This window comes from Aethalodelphis obliquidens, unplaced genomic scaffold, assembly GCF_003676395.1.
Source record: "Aethalodelphis obliquidens isolate GAN/ISIS:26980383/991018 unplaced genomic scaffold, ASM367639v1 scaffold14, whole genome shotgun sequence".
Classification (NCBI taxonomy): domain Eukaryota; kingdom Metazoa; phylum Chordata; class Mammalia; order Artiodactyla; family Delphinidae; genus Aethalodelphis; species Aethalodelphis obliquidens.
The window spans coordinates 34,773,318-34,786,856 of record NW_020837958.1 but is presented as its reverse complement, the minus strand read 5'-3'; the positions used below and the strand labels follow the sequence as shown (position 1 = coordinate 34,786,856).

The following is a 13,539-nucleotide window of genomic DNA, read 5'->3' as shown; positions in this document are numbered from 1 at the left end:
TTGCGGTACGCGGGCCTCCCACCGCTGTGGCCTCTCCCGTTGCGGAGCACAAGCTCCGGACGCGCAGGCTCAGCGGCCATGGCTCACGGGCCCAGCCGCTCCGCGGCATGTGGGATCTTCCCGGACTGGGGCACGAAGCCGTGTCCCCTGCATCGGCAGGCGGACTCTCAACCACTGCGCCACCAGGGAAGCCCTCTTTGTATCTTTTGTCCATAAGTTGCCCCAACTGTGCATGTTATTTTTAGTCCCATATAGTTTCTTTGCATTTTGCTGCTTGAGGAGACGTTTGTCCAGGTGCAAGTACTGTAGCACTGCAGCAAGGAGTCCCAGGTCCCAGCCTGTCTCATGGGGACTGTGAGAGGTAGTTTGTCCTCAGAGAGTAACAGGGCTGGGAGCAGCCCTGGGACAGGGGAAAAGAGTGTGTGACTTGGTCAGAGAGGTCCCTGTTCTAATTCCACTTAGGAGTTGTGTGCCCTTAAGCAACTCATTGAAGCTTTTATTTCCTTATAAAATGGTGACTGCCACGTGCCTTATTGACATTACAAAGTTATTAAAATACTGATGTTGCAGCTGCTCTAGAAAACAGTATGGCAGTTCCTCAGAAAGTTAAATATAGAATTACCATACATTCTAGCCATTCCACTCCTAGGTATGTACCCTAAAGAATTGAAAGCAGGGACTAAAACTGTTACTTGCACATTAATGCTTATAGCAGCATTATTCACAGTGGCCAAAAAGTGGAAGCAAACCAAGTATCCATCAACAGATGAATGGATAAATGAAATGCACACACACACACTGGAATATTATTCAGTCCTAAAAAGGAATAAAGTACTGATATCTGCTACATCCATGGATGAAGCTTGAAAACATTATGAGAAGTCAAAGAAGCCAGACACAAAAGGACAAATACTGTATGATTCCACTTGTATGAGGCATCTAGAATAGGCAAACTCATAGAGACAGAAAGGAGAATGGTGGTTACCAGGGTCTGGGGGAGCTATTGTTTAGTGGATACAGAGTTTCAGTTTTACAACATGAAAGGAGTTATGGGGATGGATGGTGGTGATAGTTGCATGGCAACGTGAATGTATTTTATACCACTGAACTGTATACTTAAAAATGGTTAAGAAGGTAAATTTTGTGTTATGTACATTTCACCACAATAAAAAAATCTTAAACCAGACGCTGAATGAGGCAATGTGGAGAAAAGTGCCTTATGAAGTCTAAACGTAATAGGACACACATTATCACTGATGGTTCAGTATTTTCAGCTCACTCAGCCAGCCCTGCTCCTGGAGGCATGAGGCCCTTGATCCCCCTTTACAGAGGGCCTTGCAAAAGGACCCCAGTGCTGGCTGAGTGAGGATGCATGATCCCGGCCCTGGGACTTTGCAGGTTTTCATGCAAGAACTGACACAGAAGGTATCTTTCAGTGTGGCTCACAGAGGCCACCTTGTAAAGGCCTGAAGGGGTCATGTGTGTGGTGGCTGCATGGTGATCTGGCTGGTGTCCCTTCTCCCCAGGGCCGGCAGACGTTCCACCGCTTTGACAAGTTCAACTCCAAATACAACCCTGTGGGGGCCAGTGAGCTCCGAGACCTGTATTTGAAAACTGAAAACTACCTGGGAGGAGAGTACTTTGCTCGGATGGTCAAGGTGGGTGAGCCCTGGACCTCTCCAAGCCCTCCTTGGATTCCTGACAGCATCTGCGTTCATGGGGTGGGGGCCCCGCAGGGCCTCCTGTCCTCTTCCCCTTCGTGAATCCCCGTCCAGCCACCATCCAGCTCAGGCGAGGTGCAGGTGCCTGGGTGCCAAGTGCTGTGGCCCTGGCCGCTGACTCCCGAGTGCGCAGGCTGTGCTGTGTGTGGACTGTGCTGACTGCAGGCAAGGGGGGGGGAGGGTGTCCACCGCTGGCCCAGCTCTCGGCATCCAGGCTTGCTGCTCTGTGTGTTTGCAGCCTGCACCGGGTATAGGTTAGCCCCATTTGGAGATGCTTCTGCTGTCTGGCCTGGTCATGTATGTGACTGTGCAGGTCCAAGGCCTTCTTCCCTAGGAAGGTGGAGTTAGTGCTGACGGGGCAGCAAGGGGATGTAGATCAGGCCTTCTGAGCCCAGGAGCAGGTGGCTGAGGGAGCTGCAGGATCTAGCAGCTGGGGTGCTCTGGGCTGACCTGAGCTCTTCTTGGTGCCAGGAGGTGGCCCAGGAGCTGGAGGAGAGCAAGTACCAGTACTCAGAGCCACGGCTCTCCATCTACGGCTGCAGTCCTGAGGAGTGGTCCAACCTGGCCCGCTGGTTCATCCAGCACAAGGTCTACTCACCCAACATGCGCTGGATCATCCAGGTGCCCCGGATCTAGTAAGTGAGGCAGCTGCTGTCTACCTGTGTCCTCTGGGGTCGCCAGCCTGTCCCACAGGAGCTGCTGAGTCTGTGCTGCTGAGGGACAGGGCCTGTTCCAGTGCCAGCCTAGGCCTCTCTGCCCCAGGGATTTTCCTACAGGGCGGGGTGGTTGGCAAAGACGTCCTTGTGACACTTCAACTCTGTTCTTTGAAGAACATACATGTGTAGAGGCCTGGTGGGAACTACTGCCCATCTTCTTGTCACTGTGGTTTGAGGATGGGCTATCCTTTTGGGTGAGGCCCAGGGTCTGAATGACCTGATGCGGGGCCTACACTGCTGGCCCTCTCCCTGGATATGACTCAGACCACCACTGTCCTCTCCAGTCTGGCCAATGTGGCCCCTGGATGGGCCTGGGACACGTGGTTTAGGGGAACTGAACTGAGGGGAGAGAGTTGGATCAGCCTGAATCCTGGCACCCCACTCCCAGATTGGCCTCTAGCTGGAGAAAGCTCTCTGATGGGTATGGGTAGGTGTTGAGTGTGCCACCAATGCCTAGTGTTGCAGAACTTGGCGAGGAGGGGAGGATCTGTATTGGAGCCCTACCTCTGAATCTACCCTGGGTGTTTAAATGGGGATCTGTGCTGCCTGAGGGAAGGGACTGGGGAGGCTGGTCTCTGATGGGCCAAGGGGGCTGTTCGGTCCACCTTAATCAGCAAGTCTCCGCTTTCCCCCAGTGACATATTTAGGTCAAAGAAGCTGCTGCCAAGCTTTGGGAAGATGCTGGAGAACATCTTCCTGCCCCTTTTTGAGGCCACCATTAATCCTCAGGATCACCGAGAGCTTCACCTCTTCCTCAGATATGTAAGTGTGGGTGGTGCCCAGGCAGTGTGCCCAGTGAGGGAGGGACAAGAGGAATCCCGGGGGGGGGGGGGGGGGGGGGGGGGGTAGGGTCAGCCTTCCCTTCTAAGATCCTGTCACTGGTGTGCCCCAGGCATGAGGTGGCCAGCCCAAGAAGCTGAATTTCTAGAATAATGAGCCTGCTCCTCTGGGGCAGGCCTGCGGGCATGGGTGGGGTGCTGGGAAGGCAGCCGTGAGGCAGAAAGACTGAGGAGTTAGTTCCTGACCAGGTGGGGCTGGAAGGACTGGCCTCTGTCCCAGCTGTAGCCTCAGGTTGTTACAAATGCAGACATTTCAGGCTCCTGCTTTTGCTTAGAAACCAATGGTCCTCCCACCTTGTTTGGTTAAGCACACAAGCCCCACAAAATATATTTATCTGGTTAGTTGTGGGAGAGTGTGAGAAGCGTGGAAGAGAGACTTAACCGGAAAGGGCATCAGGGGGGCAGGAGCTGGTCCCGCCCCCTGGGTGCCCAGAATAGAGTTGGCTGCAGGTGGTGAGAAGCAAGTTCAGTGCCTGGTAGAGTTTATGGGGATGGTTTCTGACAGTGAGGGAGGTGGGGAAGATACCAGAGGGCTGGGAGTGGGGGAAGGAGGGGTGACTGAGTGAGTGTGAGTGTGTGAGTGTGTGTGTGTGTAGTGGGAGTTGGGGGAGTTGGGGGGTTGCCAGGAAAGTTTGAAGGGGCTGAGGGATGGCACTGAATTTATGTCTTAGACAAACACCATGCAGGCTGTTGTGTGAAGAAAGGCCTGGAACAGAAGGAGCTGGAGGTGGGGGGCAAGGGGGCAAGGTGAGAGTCAGGGGCCTGCTCCAGCAATGGAGACGTGCGGGGGCCTTGGACCAGCAGTCGCAGCTCACACTGATTATTCGCTCCCTGCTCTGGTGATCCACGCCATGACGTGATCTTGCTTCAGCCTCACGGTTGCCCCCCTTGACATCATTTTGTAGGTGTTAATAGTAAGCAGCATGATTATGTGTTGCTGTGTGTTAGACACTGTGGATTATCTCACTTAATCCTCACGACCGTCCTGTGAAGCTACTAGCTCCGATTTACACATGAGGAAGTGGAAACTGAGAGATCACAGAGCTAGAAAGGGGCAGAAGTGGAATTCGTACCCAGGTCCCTGGCCCAGGTGTTGTCATCCCCACATTAAGGAAAGTGAGACGTATACAGACGGTGGGCGGGGCCGCTGGGCGGGCATGGGCACGGGTGGAGAATGGATGGGGCCTGGGCACAACCTGAAGGTGAGCAAGGGGAAAGAGTCACGGGGGGCCTCCTGGTGCCTGGCTTCGTTGGGGAGCAGATGGTGTGCCTTTCAGAGGACACTGCCAACTATGGGGTGACAGCAGGCTTGGGGAGGAGGAGTTGGGGTTTGGACATGTTTTGTGCTTGAGGCCATGGGAGGCCCAGTTTGGGGCCCTGCATTAGCAGAGCCCAGGAGAGGGGCTGACACTGCCCCCATGCTGGGCCCCCAGAGTTCAGGTGCAGCATGGAGCTAGTGAGCGCAGAGCAGAGCGGAACTCGAGGTCCGCCCTGGCACCCAGACCTGTCCAGGCCGTGCTGAGAGCTGCAGTGGGACCCTGTCATTTCCTTTGACACATAATGACTGTGACAGGGAAGATTCTGCCAAGCCCCTGGTGGTCGCTTGCTCCTCTGGGCCCCTACTGCCATTTCGGAACAGGCAGACTCAGCCGGTCCTTCAGGGGCCCCTTCCCAAAGCACAGCTGTGGCTGAGGGACAGGAGCAAAACTGCTCTGCATGCTGGCTGAGAGCTGGGTCCTTGCAGGTACATCCTTCATCAGGGCCTGACCTCTGGGAGCAGGCGACGGGAAGCCTGTGACTCGGGTGGGGCCCTGGAGGTGTAGTGTGGGCCCCAGCGGAGGTGTAAGTGCAGGGGGAGGGTGGGCATCTCCTGAGCTGCTCTGACCCCGAGAGCCATGGCTCAGCCTGCCAAGGGGCCCTCTTGGATGGCACACACCTTGGCCTGTTTGAGAGGCATCCCAGCTGGCCACACCTGGGACATCATGGCCGCTCTAGGGCATCCTCCACCTACAGCCCCAAACAGTGCAGACCCTGAGCCCGTTTAGGCTCAGAGCTGGTCGTCTCACGTGGGAAAGCTCCTTAACTGGCCCTGCTTTGCTGTCAGCCAAGCCCTCCCTCACAGGGTCACTTGAGTATTAAGTCAGCTGATGTGTGGTGAGTGCTTCAAGCAGGCCCTGACACACAGCAGGTGCAGGGGAAATGCCTGTCCCCTTCCCCTCACAGCTGTTGTCACCGCTGCTGTTGGCACAGCCTAAGGATGGGAGGTGAGTATAGCTGCCTCACCGCTCACCTGGCCTGGCCTGAGCTTCCCTTCACTGTTGCCACCACACAGGGGCTTGGCACTCTCCAGACTGACTTCCCGGGTACCTCTGGAAGCCCCGGAGGGACAGACTGGGGCGCTGCGCCCACTCACTATCCCTGGAAAGAATGGGGCTCAGGCAGGCCACGGGGTCCCCAGCTGAGGTTTCACAGCTGAGAGGCCTGGGCTCCAGCGCCTTTAGCAGGCTCACTTCAGCTGCACATATGCCAAGGCCTTTGGCAGCTCGTCTGCCCTGGCTTGACCCAGGACCCCTCCTCCTGCCCAGGTGACGGGGTTTGACAGCGTGGATGATGAGTCCAAGCACAGCGATCACATGTTCTCAGACAAGAGCCCCAGCCCGGACGTCTGGACCAGCGAGCAGAACCCGCCCTACAGCTACTACCTGTACTACATGTATGCCAACATCATGGTGCTCAACAACCTCCGCAGGTGGGTGAGCTGGCCCCTGTGCACACCTCAAACCAGGGGATGCTCCTGGGCCCACCCCACAGGGCACGTACCCACAGGGCACGTACCCATAGGGCTACACACACATGCAGGCGTGCCTGCTGCCACAGATACGATCACACATACAAGGCAGCCAGACCCCATGCCTGGACACACGTCCATACACACACTCACCAACACCTACATGTGTGCACGTCTGTCCCTGATATGATAGAGACACAGGACCTGCTGATACATGTTCACTAACCTCCACGCCAGTGGTGTTCACACGTGCGTCTATCCATTCAGTGAATCACAGCACCTGCCATGTTAAGGCACGGTCCTGGGCACGGGACACATAATAGGGAACAAAACATTGCATCCACGTGCTCATGGAGCTTCCATCCAGTGGTCTCACACCCAGGCTCCCCACAGCGCACACATGGAGGCGAGGCCCACGAGGCAGGATGCTGAGCCAGTCCCTCCCCACACGTCTAGCGTCCTCCCACCCCTGCTGGGCCACGGGGCCTCAGAGCTCAGCCTCAGCCAGCGCTAGTTTGTGGGTGTGGAAGTTTTGAGGGGGACCATGATTGAAAGGAGACGGCCAGGGTTGGAGCCCTGGGCTGAGCTCTCCGAGGTAGGAGCTCTAGTTCTAGCTCTGCTGTTGCCCTCTCGGTGGCTTCTGACATCTGGGTTTACCCCTTTTTATAACAAGGAGGCTGGACTCCACAGTTTCTCGTGGGCTTTCCTGCTCTGAAGGTCTATGAATCTGGGCTACCAGGCCCTGGGGAAGGGGAGGAGAGGATGGAGGACTAGGCCCTCTCTTCCCAGAGATGAGGTCTCTTGGTTCTGAGGAGCTCTGGGCCTGGGCCTCAGCACCTGGGGAGAGGTTGTTTCCAGGGTGCCCTGCCTCAGCGGTGTGGACCCTGCCATGGGGGACTGTCTCCCCTGGAGTGGGCCCTGAGCTAGCAGTGCAGGCCTGTGGGGCCCGGGGCAGGTGGACCAGGGGTTCTTTCTCACCACAAGCCTCACGTCTGCAGGGAACGGGGCCTGAGCACGTTCCTGTTCCGGCCTCACTGCGGGGAGTCTGGCTCCATCACTCACTTGGTATCTGCTTTCCTGACTGCCGACAACATTTCCCATGGGCTGCTCCTCAAGAAGGTAACTGGGCCCCTGACAGATGGCTGCCCTGCAGTGACAGTCCCGCCCGGGGCTGCCCTGGGGAGGAGTGGGACCACCTGGGCTCCTGCCTGCGCCCTGGGAGGCTCTGGCCAGTGATGCAGGAAGGCCGGGCCTTTTTCTGGGCTGTGCCGTCTGTAGTCTCTTGGCTTCGTATTTAATTATGAAAAAACATAGCCAAATACATCACAATTTAGATTTTCAAAAAAATGGAGAAATGGAAAAAAGTCCTTATTGCTATTACTTTAATAGAAACAGCATTATTAGCTTTTTAGTATTTCCAATTCCCATCTTTTTCCAGAACATATTTCTAATATGCTTATTATCATAAAGAACACAAATTTTTGGTTCCTTCTTCATCCCTTATCGTCACAAGCGTTTTTCTGCGCTGCTCATTCTAAAGGCTGCTGAAAGGACGGCTGCCACTTGCTTGGGCTGTGCCTGATTCAGCCAGGCTCTAGCTGTTGCACAGAATCCACCCAACTTTTTGCTCGTGTAAATCATGCTACCATGAACTCTGTGCATTGTCTTCTCCGTATTTTGACTCACTTCCATAGGAAGGATATTTGTTCCAACTCCTCTCCTTCCCTGGTCCTGGGGAGGTCGAACCGTGTTTCACATTTCTGTGTGGGGTGGCTGCTACATCAGAGAACCACTCTGGCCCGGTCAGGTCCGCCCCTTCCTACCTCCAAGGAGCTGCAGTGTTTACAGTCTCAACCTGAATGTTTGTGGTCAGAGCGCAAAGCAACAAAAGTGGGCATCTCCAGGACTGACCTATTGGGGTCAGCTCCTGGGGGAGGGCAGCTGAGGACGTAGGTTGGGGTCAGCCCGGGGCCTTGTAGGTGCCCTTCCCTTCCTGCCCTGAGCTGTGCCTCCAGTCTGGAGCCAAGAGGGAGCGCTTAGTGGGCAGGAGAGCAGTCCCAGGGAGGGATGGGCCCTGATGCAGTAGTGAGGTAAATGTGGAGGGTGGGCCTGGGGGTCCTGGCGTTGTGGAGCTCGGGGTGACTGGGGGCTCCCGCAGACACTGCCCGGACCCCTGGTTTCCCCTGGTGAATGCTTCTCCCATCCCTCCCTCCCCTCGCTGGCTCTTGTTTCCTGAGTTTGGTGGTTCTTTTGCAGAGTCCGGTGTTGCAGTATCTCTACTACCTTGCTCAGATCCCCATTGCCATGTCTCCTCTTAGCAACAACAGTCTGTTCCTCGAATATTCCAAAAACCCTCTGAGGGAATTCCTGCATAAGGGACTGCATGTTTCTCTCTCCACCGATGACCCCATGCAGTTCCACTACACGAAGGTGAGGACTTTAGGGGCAGATAAGGACTGTAGGGCCTCCCACTGCTGGCACCTGAGCACATGGCTCAGCTCTGCCTTTGGGGTGGCATTGGTGGCCCACTGAAGACAAGAGGTAACTTTCTGGTGAGCGAAGTGCTCCTTCCAGGAGCCCTCGGGGTTCTTGAATCTTTGAGGATTTTTCTTTGCCTTTCATTTTCCGTCTTTGATATTCACTAGCTCTGTGATGTTGGTAGAGCTACTTACTTGACCTCTCTGTATTTTATCCTTCTTCATGTGTAAAATAGGGATAAAATTGTTCCTATGTCCACCTCTACCTTATTCTAAGGATTCATTAAGATAATGAATCAGTGTCTAATGTAGTGTCTGCGTACAGCATGTATTAAAGATGTTAGCTACCATTTTTGTTACCACTATTATTACTAGCACACTGTGGATCTCTGGGAAACTGAAGAGGAAGGGAAAGGCGATGCCATGCATCACTTAGTGTACAAGCACGTTTGGGTGGTACTGATAAGACCAGCCACGGATTAGTAAAAATAGAGGTGCCTGGGTCTTCTAGGACAGGCTCCAAGCTCCAAGCTTCTGGTCTCAGGACCCCTTTACATTATGAAGAACTGAGGCCCTCAGAGAGCTGTGGTTGACATGCCTTGTATCTAGTGATACTTAACTGTGTGAAATTGAAAAATACTAACTCATGTAAAATAACACTAATAAATCATTAAATGTTAACAAACTTAGCAATTTTTATGAGAATAACCATATTTCTGCAAACTACAATAACAAAATACTGAGAATGGCAAGAACGGCGTTTTGAAAATCTCTTTAATGTCTAGTTTGATAGAGGACAGCTGGATTCTCATCTCTGCTTCTTCAGTTAATCTGCTGTGATAAATTACTTTTATCAAGGTGTATGAAGAAAATCTTGCCTCACAAAATGCATAGTTGGAAAAGGGAGGACCTTCCAGAGGCCTTGGGGACCCTCAGGAATGCTGGGACCATGTTTTCAGAACCACTGCTCTACAATACAGAGGCAATGATGTGGCAAAGAGGTGACGGAAGGGCTTGTGATAAATGTCAGGCGTTTCACATCCCAGAGGACAAAGTATAAGCACAGCTCAAACCCAAATGCTTCTGGGCTAACACTATCTCACTACTGATCCTCGATCGCTTCTCATTCCTATTTAATGTTCCATCTCTGTTCTTTACTCAGATTAACTTTTATCTTGGATGACCCTAAGAAAGTGTGTTAAATACAGAGCAAGACTATAGGATGGGCACTAAGTGTGCGCGACAGGGAGACAGGCACGGGAGAGCAGGCTGGCATCCCCCGTCATGGGCACAGGGCTTGGAACATGTGTTGGTCAACAGATAAATCTGTAGGTGTTCTTTGATATATCTGGCTTTGGCAACCTGAGCTTTCACACAAAGATCTCCGGAGTTTGTAATTTAAAGGTGGGGGGATATTGTTTTATTATTCAGGTGCCAGTCCTTAAAGAAAAATGAAATCTGCAATGTCAGTCTGATGTTTCTAGCTTGGGAAATATGTGAAGCATTGAAATGGATAGTCTCCCATCTAACACATTTACTTTGGGGGAATCTAGGAAGCACTTATGGAAGAATATGCAATTGCGGCTCAAGTGTGGAAGCTGAGCACGTGTGACCTGTGTGAGATCGCCAGGAACAGTGTGCTGCAGAGCGGCCTCTCCCATCAGGTACGCCGTGTGATTGCACCACCCCATCCCTCCTGTCCTTTCAACACACGTGTACATCGGATGCCTGCTGTGTGCCAGGCACTTTCTTGGCCCTGGGACTGGGGATGAACAGAACAAGCAGGGTCTCTGTCACACTGAAAACTCATATTCTAGGGGAGAACGCTGTGGAGACTCCTGAATTTTCATGGATGCTCTGTCACCTTTTTCAGACCTCTGCTCAAATGTCACCTCCTCAGAGAGGCCTCCCCTGATTACCCACTCTACAATAGCCACACACTTGCCCTCATTCTCCATCATAACATTTATTACTATATGACATTGCCATATGTAGTCATGTGTTTTTCTGTCTTGCCTTCTAGAATGTAAGTTCAGCATTATAGCCCTGGGGCCTAGAATAGACCCTGGCACATAGTGGGCACTCAATACTTCTTGAATAGATGAATAGTACCTAGATTGAATAGAAAACTCTAGGGATGGGACCCAGACATCAGTAATTACAAAAAAATTTTTTGTAGCTCCCTAGGTGATTCTGACATGGAGCCAGGGTTGAGAACCATTGCTCCAGATGGTGTCTTAGGTCCCTGGGTACCTTCGCTGGGTGGTGTCACTGGTACAGGGAGAGGGCTGCATCTTGCTCTTGTTGGATGCTGATGTAGACAAGAGTTAAGGCTCAAGATTCATTTTGTGGGGACATGATTCCTTGGACTGGCTGTCCCCAGACACACCTGTGCTCTTGTCAGCTCCTGGGAGAGCCTTGCTAGAGTCTTCACACCTTCATCTTGCCTTCTTCATTGCCAGCAGCTCTTGTAGTTCTTTGCCTTTCTGACCAAGGAAAGCACAGTTGGAAATGACGGGAATGAATGTGGTTGTCAGGGTGACAAGCTCGAGGAGAGGGAGGCCAGGAGGAATTTTGTAAGAGCTCTGTGGGGAAAGATGTCTTGATGGAGGACCTGCTTTGGAGGACTAGCCTGACTTGGTGTGGTTAATGTCAGAGCTGCCATGTGGATATAGAAAGTGATTCTAAGGTATATTGTTTCATTTGTATTTCTCTTGGTCCACAGGAAAAGCAAAAATTTCTGGGACAAAATTATTATAAAGAGGGACCTGAAGGAAATGATATTCGAAAGACAAATGTTGCTCAGATCCGGATGGCGTTCCGATATGAGACCTTATGCAATGAGCTCAGCTTCCTGTCTGACGCCATGAAATCAGAAGAGATCACAGCCCTGACCAAGTAGTCGAGCACTAGACATGCATTTTAACTTTCTGGTTTAATTTCAAATCTGCTGTGATTAACAGTGTTCAAGATACCAAACTATCCTCCACGGAGAGGATGCCTGTGAAGAACTTTCAAACTAGTGATTTTTGGTTGCACTGTTCACTTTGAGGTCTAATATGCCCACTTCTGTTAATATTTTTGAGTAATAGATGGTGAATCCTCCTTGGGGATCTGGGAGCTAGACACTTGTCTATATTCATTCCTAATTTTCCAGATGTTTCTCTTGAAAGTGCTAATGCTTGCATTGTTGGGACAAGGATCTTACATGGTCCAGTGCCCACTGATATATGAGGGCTGTGTGGTTTTCTGCCACAGTCCTCTCTGTAGGTCCTGCAGACTAGTTGGTATTTGTTCATTTCAGCCTCTGATGGGCTGGCTGCCTTAAAGTCTGTTTCAAAGCTCCCTTTCATAAAGGAGCTACTTCGAGAGAATTAGAAAACTTCCTTTGTTGTGCTTTTTTTTTTTTTTTTAATGAGTTTTTAAAACTTTTATTTAGCCTCCCTCCCTTTCTATTTAGGAAACCAAATATTCACATCACAACCATCACTCCTATTTTGGGTCTTGGTTTCCTCATCTGAAAGGTGAGAGTTTGCACTAGATGAGTGATTTTCAGGTGGTGGTCTGTGAGTTCGCCTCCTGGACCACTTCAAGGCAGGGGTGGGCAGGGGGGAATGAGGTTCTGGGGTGCTGCTTTTACTTCTTCAAGGTGACTCTGCTTTCATCAGTTTTACATTGGGACTTCTGTGTATTTACATTTGAACTAAGGACTTTGAAAAGCACAGGACTAGATGATCTCTGTTCTTTTTGGCTTTAATATTCTATGATTGTAGCCCAATTATCATTTTACTTATGAAGAGTTAGGGCCACAGAAGTAAAGTTTGCTTAAGGTCACACAGCTCTAATAAGTAATAGGACTAGAACTAGGTTTCCCTAATCCTATTCCAGTCCTTTCCCCACTATTCCATCAGACCTCACAAATGTAGATTTTTTTTGTCACTGTAACCTGGTGCATTCCCCCCCCCAGGTGAAATCTCACCTTCACCTAATATGCAGACTTCTTCAGAAGATATAAGTGGTCCCTGGGGCTAGGTAGAAAGCATTTTTAAAGACTAGTCTGAATTTAAGCTTTACCAATGTATTCTTCATCTGTGTTACTAGTGCCTGGTACATAGTAGGTGCTCAATATATGTATATTAAATAAATGAATGAATTTCCTCTTTTAGCAACTTTTTAAGGATGTGTGCTTCTGGTACTCACCAAGCTGCTCAAGGACCTTCCTGTCTATCTCTGTGGGCAAATGCAGACTACAGGAAGCCCTTCTGAATTATTACAGAGTTAGAAGAACCCGAGTTTTGCCTGTGAAAATGCTTACCTGACTTTAGATTGTTTTGTCCTGTTACTTTATAATGCTTATCACCTCTACTGGTCAACTTAGTACAAACAATAAATGTAGTCTTTTTACTAGGCAGACATGTGCTATCTTACAGCTAATCATGAAATTGAATGAAAACCGAGTATTTGTGTTAGGCATCCACTATTTTTTGAAAAGCCATTTGTGTACTTTTGCCCTAACATAGCAAGTATTGTACAGTTTTTCATTGTCATTTTATCTGTATCAAGTATTTGTTTTTATTATTAAAGTCTGTTAGGACTGTGGCTAACTAGTAGTTTTAAACTATTTAAGGCATATCTTTAAGTTTTTAAGAAAGATGGGCATCATGAAAAGCTATCAATAATAATTACTAATTTATCTGTTTACTAAGGTTCAGGTATGGATGACATTCACTAGGAAAACTCAGAAATTTTGAACTGAAGCTTGCAAAGTAAGCTTTACAAAGCAAAACCCAGAAGGTAAAACTTTGCTTTTTTTTCTCTAACTTCTGCTGTAACAGTTCATGACCAAAGCCTCACATGGTCATTTCCTTTTCCTTGGATATAACTTCAGTCTGTTCAGCCAACACCTGTTGGATTTTACCTGTCCTGCAAGCTTTTCAGATACCTTTTTCTATAGCACTGTGCACTGTTATTACATCATTGTACCTAATTGGCCTTTTT

At 50.5% G+C, this 13,539-nt stretch overlaps 1 protein-coding gene across 6 annotated transcripts in view; it reads left to right on the top strand.

Annotated features, from left to right (window-relative positions):
* AMPD3 (adenosine monophosphate deaminase 3) overlaps positions 1 to 13,145 on the top strand; it is a 41,463-nt gene extending 28,318 nt beyond the window's left edge. For 4 of the 6 annotated variants that reach the window (XM_027115404.1, XM_027115403.1, XM_027115402.1 and 1 more), the window contains 8 exons: positions 1,527 to 1,658; positions 2,193 to 2,356; positions 3,073 to 3,199; positions 5,862 to 6,025; positions 7,063 to 7,183; positions 8,321 to 8,494; positions 10,095 to 10,205; positions 11,267 to 13,145. In XM_027115404.1, the coding sequence (XP_026971205.1) occupies positions 1,527 to 1,658; positions 2,193 to 2,356; positions 3,073 to 3,199; positions 5,862 to 6,025; positions 7,063 to 7,183; positions 8,321 to 8,494; positions 10,095 to 10,205; positions 11,267 to 11,443 (1,170 nt within the window). In that variant the 3' untranslated portion in view covers positions 11,444 to 13,145. The remainder of the gene's footprint in view (positions 1 to 1,526; positions 1,659 to 2,192; positions 2,357 to 3,072; positions 3,200 to 5,861; positions 6,026 to 7,062; positions 7,184 to 8,320; positions 8,495 to 10,094; positions 10,206 to 11,266) is intronic. The other 2 variants (XM_027115405.1, XM_027115406.1) reach the window with 1 other exon arrangement.
* Positions 13,146 to 13,539: the final 394 nt, after the last annotated feature.